Source organism: Eumetopias jubatus, unplaced genomic scaffold (assembly GCF_037043125.1).
Source record: "Eumetopias jubatus isolate StellerSeaLion01/CBP00866 unplaced genomic scaffold, mEumJub1_p1.0 scaffold_10, whole genome shotgun sequence".
Classification (NCBI taxonomy): domain Eukaryota; kingdom Metazoa; phylum Chordata; class Mammalia; order Carnivora; family Otariidae; genus Eumetopias; species Eumetopias jubatus.
Genome location: NW_028274816.1, coordinates 62203367 through 62212622, shown reverse-complemented (window position 1 = coordinate 62212622; position 9256 = coordinate 62203367). Strand labels below are relative to the sequence as shown.

The window sequence follows — 9256 nt, the reverse complement described above, 5'->3', positions numbered from 1 at the left end:
CTGGGAACAGAGAGCAGGTAAGGGACGCAGGCTGGGGGACAGACGGAGCCAGGAGGAATGGGGCACTCACAGTCCAGCAGGGGCAAACGGGTGGCCGTCCAGGTTCCTAGCCAGGAACAGGCTGTTTAAAAGTCTGGACCCGGACCCGTGAGGACTCCAGAGCTGCGTCCATGCCCAAGACAGCAGCTCCTGCTTCACGGTGGGTACATTCCTGCCCCACAGCTCTGTCCACTTCACTCCTGGAGGGCCTAGTCCTTAATCCCTGGGGGAAGCGGCCCCAACCTGCTTCCCACTTCTGTCAGTCTTCAGCCCCGCCCCCCCCTTCGCCGGGTCCAGAGCCCAGTCCCAGGCGATGAAGCCCCACACAGCACACCCTTTCACGTGCATAGGCCACAGGTGCCGCAGGAGGCAGACCCTTGGCCTGGATCCCCAGCCCTTAGATTTGGGCTCTAAATGGTCTTTCTTGAAACAGTCATGTATCCACAAAGAGACTGGGATTGTGAGGACCATAGTGGAGGTTCCCTGTTGAACACAGACTCATCTGCTGCATGGTCACACCTCTGATGTGTTCAACTCAAGAACCTGGACCGAGCCCCATCCCTGAGAGGCAGGAATGCTGGGACAGAGCTCCCCTGACCCAGACCTGCTTCCTCCAGTCCCAAGACACTATGACCCGTATGGTAACAGCAGGGGCGGGGGGGGGGGGGTGTGCTGGAACACGCAGGCGCACACACATGGGGCAGAGCCCCAGGATGGCACAGGAGGGAGGCCCAGATGAGGAGGCTGACATCTTTATTGCTTTAGAGGCAGGGGCAGGTGCTCAGGAGCTCTTGGTGGGGCGGGCCCGCTTCCTCTTCACCATCACAGGCTTCTGGCTGCGCAGGATGGCGCTGGCTCTGCGAATGGCAGCCTGGACAGACAGGTAGAAGGCTCAGCACACCCGCCCACACCCGAGTGTGGGTCCAGCCATCAGCAGAGACCCTCCTCATAGGACGGGCCAGGCTCCCCCAACCACTGCTGGTCCCCACTCACCATGCGCAGATCTGGGCGGTACTTGTTCTTGCGGATCATGTGCCGGATGCTGCTGAGGGTGGCCCGGGCATTCTTGTTAATGGTGGTTCGAACGTAGGAGGTGGCGGGTTTCCGCTGGCCTGGGGGTGGTGGCAGGGGTGAGTCTGATGGTGCACTCTCACCCTGGGAACCTGAGCCCCTAGGCTGTGAGCCTGGGCAGGCCACTCCCTGCAGTGGGCCCCATCCACCCATTTAATGCCCCAGGCCAGGCCAGGCCAGGCCAGGCCCGGCCCGGCCCGGCCCGCCCGGCCCAACCTTGAAGCCTGCAGTGGATCTTCTTCTATGTCCCTGACAGAAGGTTCATCAAGTCATTTCTCAGAGAGCAAAACAGAAGCAACAGAATGAGGACTCCTCATCCTGTCCAAAGCCACAGGCACAAAGCGGTGATCTGACCACAGCCTGCCTGCCTGACTCCAGGGCAGGACACTGGCCAGGCAGCAAGTGCCCATGAGACTGTAGCTCTGGTCTCTTCCTGCCTGCCCTCCAGGGCCCAAGCTACCCTGTGTGGAACAAGGGTCTGAAACAAGCTTTGAGGCTTGGGCCTGGATGCTGGAGAGCCAGGAAGGCATCAGGTAAGGCCAGGGTGAGGAAGAGCCCTGCAGCAAGCACCTGCCTCCCCCCCATCCGTGCACAGGTGGAGCCTGGACCCCACTGCCCCTGGATCAGGAGGAAAGCACCCCTTCCTTGTGAGCAAAGCTGCGGGCCTCACTCAGGATGTGAAGTAAGACGGAGTCTATGGGGTCTTGGCGAGAGTCCTGTGCCCCAAATAACAGGCGGGGAAGGTTTCACCCAAAAACCAAGGACCCTTCACCATACCAGTGACTTTCAACGTCGGTCTGGACCAGTCCCTGACCCCAGACCAGGAACACGGTCAGTCCAGTTCCTGACAGCCCAGGAGAGGCCACCCAACAACCCAAGATGGGCAAGTGAGGTTTTCAGGGTCCAGAGCACCAGAACGGTGTTCTCAGAAGCGTGAGAGCCCTAGGAACTCACTGGTGAGCTGACAAGGGAAGATAACCCCCCTCCAGGGTGGACAGGAGTCTGATCAAGAGCCAGGTCATGGACACTGCTGTCCCTGCACGGGTGCTGGGCTCCAAACCCAAACAGAAAGCAGCCCTAGGGCGCGGGTGGCTCAGCTGGTTAGGCGGCTGCCTTTGGCTCAGGTCATGATCCTGGAGTCCCGGGATCGAGTCCCATGTCAGGCTCCTTGCTCAGTGGGGAGTCTGCTTCTCCCTCTGACCCTCCCCCCTCACGTGCTGTCTCTCTCTCTCAAATACATAAAATCTTAAAAAAAAAGAAAGAAAGAAAGAAAGCAGCCCTGATGAGAGAGCAGGAAAAACCCCAGAGAAAAACAAGGCTGATGGGGCCATGGTAACTCAGAACTCAAGCCTACCTGCCTCTAAGCTCCTGGGTCCCCACGACCCTTTAAGACACTAAAGGCCCGTCCAGTGGGGGCGGGACCCGCGGGACCTCTCCTGAACGCACACAGCAGGCCAGGGGTCCGACTACGGCTGCTTCAAACGGACAACGAGCCTGTCCGTCCTCACCAGTGGGAGCCAGGGGGAAGGCCCCCCCCACCTGTGGGACCCCGGGAGCAGCTCCTGCGCCTGCCGCGCTTCACGGATTTCACCGGGCCAAGCGCTCTACTTGAGCCCCTCTGGCCGGCCGGTGCAGACCGGAGGCGGAGCGACGCCCAGCAGGTAGGTGCTCACCGGATCGCCGCTTCATGACCACCACCACGCCTTTCCCGTCGGCCGCCGGCTCCACGCCCACGGTCTTGCGGTGAATCAGCCCGTTGTAGCGGAACGAGTTGCGAGCCTTCAGGTTGTTGGGCTCCTGGGAAGGAGGGCGCACCGGGGCCGTGAGGCGGGGGCGGGGGGGGCATCCGCCCCAGGCCCAGGGCCCGAGCCCCACTTACAGTGCTGTAGGTCTGCTTGTTCCTCTTGATCAGGAAGCTGGAGCAGTTCCGCACGACCATCCACTGCAGGTGCGCGGACATGGCTGCGGCTGCGGGAAGAGCGGCAGGGGAGGTTGTCAGAGCGCGCAGCGGGCCGCCGCGGGACCACGCGGCCGCACCCGCGCAGCAGGGGCAGGGGCGTGACCGGTCACCGGGCCAGCAGGGGTACCCGCAGGGCGCACGGCGACCCCAGGCGGCGGGCTGAACTCAGACGGGGGATGCAGGGGGAGAGAACGTGAGAAGCCGCAGCGACCTCCGGCGGCGGGCTCGGGGGGCGGCCACAGAGGCCAGGCAAGGGCCAGGGCCAGGCAAGGGCAGAGGCGCCGGGCCTCGGGAAGATGAGGCAACCACGCGGGCGACGGAGAACCGCGCGCTCACCTCCTCTCGCTATGGCAGCCGGAGACGGAAAGAGACAAGCAGGGGGCGGGGCGACGGCTTTAATACCCACACGCATTTCCGCTTCCTCTGTGGGCACGCGCATGCCCTCGCCTGTCCCCGCCTCTTCCCGTCCGCCTCCGAGGCGGCTCGGTAACGTTCGGCTATTCCGCCAGCCTGTCGCCAATCGCTCGGAGACCTTCGGAACTCTTCGGCTAGTAACCCGAGGGTGTGTTCTCGGAGGCGGAGCACCACCCTTCCGAGGGACCTTCGTGTGTTTTCGGAACTGCGGCGCTGGATTTCCGAGTGCGTCCGGTTCGAGAGGCCCCAAGTCCCCTTCCCCAGGGGTTTCTCTCCAGCGCTTTACACAGTATAGGCGCTCAATAAATATTTGTTTTACAAATGAACGTACGGATGCCTGAATTACTTAAGACTAGCTCCAGGGTCTTCGGATGCTTCCGGTCTTCTTCGCAAGCTCTCGGCTATTCCCGACGAAGGCACGGAGGCCCTCTCGGGCGTCTTCGGAACCCCTCGGAGACGCCCTCCCGCTGGGTGGCCGCCCTCTTTACTTGGCTCAAGCCCTTTCGGGTCTGTTCGGAAACACTCGTTTTCCATCCGGCCACGTTCGGAATTCTGTGGCTGATCCCGCAGACGTCTCGGGTCGCCCTGCCCACGGTGATCTCAAACGGTTTAGAGTCTGGAGACAAGCTAGGCGGCATCTCCTCGCAGACTTCCACCCCAGGAGGGGGCGTAGATCCCCTCCAGGAGCGAGTCGTTTGGAGGGGAAGAGATTTGCATGGGAAAGGTCTTGGCTCCTTCCGGGGGCCGTAGCTGCTGGCCTTTCCCCCGTCCCCCCGCTCCGGTCTGCCCGCTGCGGCACCCCATAAACTGCCCGGAAGGTTATTTCCTGTTGTCGCGGTCCTCTTAAGGGGCGGGAGCCCCGCCTGATATATCCGCGGGTCTTCAGCCCCCGGCCGCACGGGGCTGGGCGCTTGGGGGGCCTCCGGAGGCCCCAGCTCAGCAAAAGGAACGGCATGGCCCCCGTGGCCCCCACGAGTGCACCTGATCTGTGACTGTGTCCGGGAGCTCCGTGAGGGCGGGGGCCTCGTCTGCTCCCTCTCTGCTCGTGGGCTTCGCCCCTAGTGAGTCCCGGCCGTCCAGACGCACTAGGAGAAGCCTGGGGGACCGCCCTGCTGCCCCCAGCACGGCACCCAAATCTGGCGGTGGCGCGCAGAGTGCTGGGAGAGCCACCACTTAACCAGGGGCGTACGGGCGGCCCCAGGGGGCAGGCAATGAGTGAGAGAAGTCTCAGCTCCCCAGAGCCCCGTGTTTCCTCCGCTAGAGCGCCCTGCCTGCTGACTCCGTCCCGGGGCTCTGGGTCCAGGAGCCTTGTCTGATCCTTGTTTTTTTGACACCCCCCCCCGTCCCCACCGCGGGGCTTGGGGCGCAGGGGCCCCTGGAGGCAGGCCCTGAACAGAAACAACGTCCGGGCTCCCGCAGCACCCCACAGTGCCTCCATTAAGGCACCCTGAATTTTTAAATGTATTCCATCTTGCTCCTTGGTGTACGTAAGGCCCCTCCCACCCTTATCCGGGAGCCGGGCTGCCCCTAGCATAGGCCTCGGAGGGCCAGGACCTGCCCAGAAACCAAGGCCAGGGCACCCCCCAAGTCGGGCCCGTGTGCACCCCAGCCAGCTCAGGTGACCAGGCCGGCGCCGGGCACACCTGGCGCCGTCCCCTGACCCCGCCCCGGGCCGGGCCGCACCCCGGAACGTTCTCTGGGGGAGCCAGCGCGGCAGAGCAGGGCCATGGCAGCGGCGCCAGCGGTGGGCGCCCCGCAGGGGCCCCCGCCGGGTGCACCGTCCCCACCGGCCGGCGCGCGAGGGCCGGCGTCCGGCCTGGGCCGCTGCCGGATGGCGCTACTGCTGGCCGTGGCGCTGGACGTGGCGGGCATGGCGGCGCTGCTGACCGGCGTGTTCGCGCAGCTGCAGGTGCGCGGCCGCGACTTCGGCGACCTGCTCATCTACTCGGGCGCGCTGCTTGTCTTCCTGAGCCTGCTCGGCTGGATCCTCTGGTACACCGGCAACATCGAGATCTCGCGCCAGGAGCTCGAGCGCGACTACGGCCTGCGGCCCTCGACTCTGGCCCGCCTGGCGCGCAAGCTCTCCCGCCGCTGGTCTGCGCCGGCCTCCTCCTCCTGCCCGCGCGCCGCGCCCGGCTCTCTAGGAACGCGCCGTGCCGTCCGCGCGCCCCCGCCGCCCGCTGCCGGCTCCCGCCGCGTGCGCCTGCAGCTCGCTACGCTCGAGGCCGGGCCCGGGGCGGCGGGCGCGGGCACCGAGTGAGCCCGAGGTGAGGGGTGGGGCAGCGAGTGAGGCGGCAGGGAGAGTTGGAGAGAGTTGGAGAGGCAGGGGGAGAGCTGGAGAGACAAGGGGAGAGATGGACAGACAGGGGGAGAGATGAAAAGCCGGGGGTGGGAGAGGTGGAGAGACAGAGGGGGAGAGCTGGAGAAACGGGGAGAGATGGAGAGACGCGGGGGGGGGGGAGATGGAGAGACAGGGAGAGAGATGGAGAGACGGGGGGAGAGATGGAGAAACGGGGAGAGATGGAGAGATGGGAGAGCTGGACAGACAGGGGGAGAGCTGGAGAGACGGGGAGAGATGGATAGACGGGGGGAGATGGAGAGACAGGGGGAGAGATGGAGAGGCGGGGGGGGGGAGAGATGGAGAGACAGAGCGGGAGAGCTGGAGAAACGGGGAGAGCTGGAGAGACAGGGGGAGAGCTGGAGAGACAGGGGGAGAGATGGAGAGACGGGGGAGAGATGGACAGACAGGGGGAGAGATGGAGAGACGGGGGAGAGATGGACAGACAGGGAGAGATGGAGGGGGGAAAGCTGGAGAGATTCGGGGAGAGCTGGAGAGACAGGGGGGAGAGATGGAAAGAGATGTGGGAGTGGAAATAGAGAGAGGAGAGATGGAGAGATGGGGAGGGAGAGGGACAATGGGGAGAGAAAGACAAAGGACTAGATCAAGATGAGGGAGGAGAGCAGCAGGGCCCAGAGGATGGCGCCTTGGACAGCAGGCATGAGCACAGACATGGAAGAGACCGAGCCCTTGCCCCCCAGATGAGACCTAGAGAGCCACTACCTGCTCGCCCCCACACTTGGAGACCCCGCTCTGCACCCCAGCCCCCAGGAGCACCAGGTCCCACTTAATCCTCCCCCTGTAACTGCGTCTCGGGGGTCACTGCTAGTATCATCCCCATCCCAGCAGAGGACATTGAGGCCCAGAAAGATGCCACCTTTTGGCCAAGGGCACACAGCTAGGATTCTTCTAAGAGAGAGGGAAAGAGCGAGAATACCAGGAGTGTGAGATGCGGGGAAAGCTTTGCTGCTCATTCCTTCCCTTTTCTCTCTCCTCTCTGTCTTCTATCCCATTTCCTAAACACACACTCTCCAGCTTGCACTCCTTTGCTCAAACACCTGCTGTGGCTCCCTATTGCCCTCTGATTAAATCCCTGCCACTCACTGTGGGCCCCACATGTTTCAGCCCCACATCTCCTGCCTTCTTTGCAGTTATGATGGCATCCCTCAGTCCATGGACGGCCAGGCTGTCCCACCTCAGTTGGCCTCTGTTCATGCTCTCCCCTACGGCAGGAGTGCCCTTGCTGTCCGTTACTCCACATGGAAAGCGTCCCTTGTGTCCATTAAGATCCAACGCCACTTTGCAGCCTTTCTCTGGGTCTCCATATTATCTGAGTTACCCCCGTTATTGCTTGTTATCTGTCTTGTGTCTCTGCTGGTACTGCCTCTCCTGCTGGACAGAGAGCACCCTGATGGTAATGCCTGAGTCTCTGGTGTCTTCATTCTTAGCATTGCTCTGCAACAAGTAAGCTCAGGAAGTCAGAGAAGCGTGACTGGGTCGGTGGGTGGATGCGTGGATGGACGGATGGGTTGTTTGACGGGTGGATGGACTGGCTGATGGATGAGTGGACAGACTGGTGAATGGGTGGGCAGATAGAGGGATGGATGTTCAATTGGTGGATGGATGAATTGGTGGATGGATGGATATGGTAGACTGATGAATTGGTAAGATTCATCAGAATTGGGGAACGGGTGGTTTGGACAGATAGGATGGTAGCGAGAGAATGGATGGGTGAGCCAGTGGGTAGATGGAGAGGAGGAGCAATGTCAACAATGGGTGAGTGACTGACTCAGTTTCTTGAATGCGAGTTCCGTAAAAGAATGAAATCCTGACGTGCTAAGACCTTCTCTGTATGTGATGAATTTAACTTTTCTCCTGTGCATCCAGAATGGGACTAGTTATACACCCTTCTTCATGAGAACTGAGAAAATAGTAACTCCAATCATCAGCTGCATTCTGTAGCTCAGAGGAGGAGACGGGTTTAAGACAAGATGTGTGCGTAGATGAGGAGGCATCAGCTCACACAAAATTTGGCACAGAAATTAGAACCACCCACCAGCAGTGAAAATCCTTTACCTTGCCCAAAAGTCTAACACAGCTGGGCAGATCTCCTGCTGGAACCACCTGCCAGAAACGTGGGCCAAGCTGGCTGGAGTGTAGGCCCCTCTTCGAATGAAGATAGGCCTGTTCAAACCCAGGACTCCTTAGTGGGCAGGGTGAAGTGCTTCCAGCCCATGAAGGACGGAGAACTTGAATTTTAACAGAGGGACCCGAAGATTCTGGCTCGGGTCGCTCCCTTCCCCCTCTGGGACCAAAATGAATGGAGTAGACAGACAGAGCCACCCAGCAGAAGCCATTATGTTTTGTTTTCTTTCTCTGTGTCTGTCTCCTGTGTCTCTTTGTTTCTGTACCCGTCATTCCCTCTACATGTCTTCTTCTGTCCTGACTTCCTGTCTCTCCTTCTCCAGCTTGTGCCTCTGGACCCCAGTGAGGCAAATACGCTGCAGCAGATGGGGGCGTGGAGGGGTGGAGGAGCAGTTGAGCAGGTGTGTAAGTCAATGTATGAGGGACTAAAGCAGGAAGAAAGGGCTCCCTTCCCCTGCCCCTCAGGCCACTGGGCCGGGGGCCCTGGGAATGCATGGGTCTTGGGAGGGGTCCTGCACAACCACTAACCCCACCCTTCCTCCTGCAGACGGACCCACGGACCCACCTGTCAGGACTGGACTGCGGTGTACAGTTGTGCCCACCATCATCTGGGCCACCAAGATGTCTACCTGTCCACCCCATCCTCCCCTGGATAAATGGCTCTGCCTCATAGCACTGTGTGTCTGTCTGGGAGAGGGACAGTACTGGGGCCAGGCCACACCTGCAGAGGGGCCACCCATGCCCTTGGGGACCTTGAAGCCCAGCTTCACACTGGCCCTCATGGAGGGGCATGGGAGAGTGGTGCCAGGATCTTGAGTCCAGACCCAACCCTTCAGTCCAGATGCCCCTCAGCCTATGCCCCTCGGCTGGTATTGGGGTCCTCCAAGAAGCAGACAGAGGGACAAATTAGACTCACAAGGTATTTATTGGGAGGAAGTACCTTAAAAAAAAAAAGATTTATTCATTTATTTTAGAGGGGGAGGGGCCGAGGGAGAGGGAGAGCGAGAGAATCTCAAGCCAACTCCTGCCAAGCAAGGAGCCTGGCAGGGGCCTTGATCTCATGACCCTGAGATCATGACATGAGCCAAAATCAAGAGTCCACCCCCGCTGAGCCACCCAGGCACCCAGGAAGGAAGTATTTGTGGAGGGTACTTGGTGTGGGTGTGGCACCTGAGGAAGACAGGAGGGTTGGGCAGCACACGTCTGGTTCTGCACACAAGTCCAGGAGAATTTCCACCCAGGCACTGGAGAGTATGAGAGTAATGTCCCGCAGGGAGCCCTGCCGTGCT

At 61.2% G+C, this 9256-nt stretch overlaps 2 protein-coding genes across 2 annotated transcripts; one reads left to right on the top strand and one right to left on the bottom strand.

Annotated features, from left to right (window-relative positions):
• Positions 1-767: 767 nt before the first annotated feature.
• Positions 768-3505, bottom strand: RPL28 (ribosomal protein L28). The gene is made up of 5 exons (XM_028095111.2): positions 3407-3505; positions 2990-3078; positions 2784-2907; positions 1033-1151; positions 768-910 (listed from the first exon to the last, which is right to left on the bottom strand). The coding sequence occupies exons 1-5, from the start codon at positions 3480-3482 to the stop codon at positions 821-823; spliced, it is 498 nt and encodes a 165-aa protein (XP_027950912.1). The 5' UTR covers positions 3483-3505; the 3' UTR covers positions 768-820.
• A 1344-nt stretch (positions 3506-4849) lies between these two features.
• On the top strand, positions 4850-8639 carry TMEM238 (transmembrane protein 238). Its single transcript, XM_088027912.1, has 2 exons — positions 4850-5751; positions 8515-8639. Exon 1 carries the CDS (start codon positions 5211-5213, stop codon positions 5742-5744), a length of 534 nt encoding a protein of 177 aa, XP_087884038.1. The 5' UTR covers positions 4850-5210; the 3' UTR covers positions 5745-5751; positions 8515-8639.
• The last annotated feature ends 617 nt before the right edge of the window (positions 8640-9256 follow it).

Coding starts and splice junctions, on each gene's coding strand:
- RPL28 (XM_028095111.2), bottom strand. CDS start 3,482: ATGCGTGTGGGTATTAAAGCCGTCGCCCCGCCCCCTGCTTGTCTCTTT. Junction 2,908..2,989: donor ACAAGCAGACCTACAGCACT/GTAAGTGGGGCT, acceptor CCTCCTTCCCAG/GAGCCCAACAACCTGAAGGC. Junction 1,152..2,783: donor GGTCATGAAGCGGCGATCCG/GTGAGCACCTAC, acceptor CACCACCCCCAG/GCCAGCGGAAACCCGCCACC.
- TMEM238 (XM_088027912.1), top strand. CDS start 5,211: ATGGCAGCGGCGCCAGCGGTGGGCGCCCCGCAGGGGCCCCCGCCGGGT.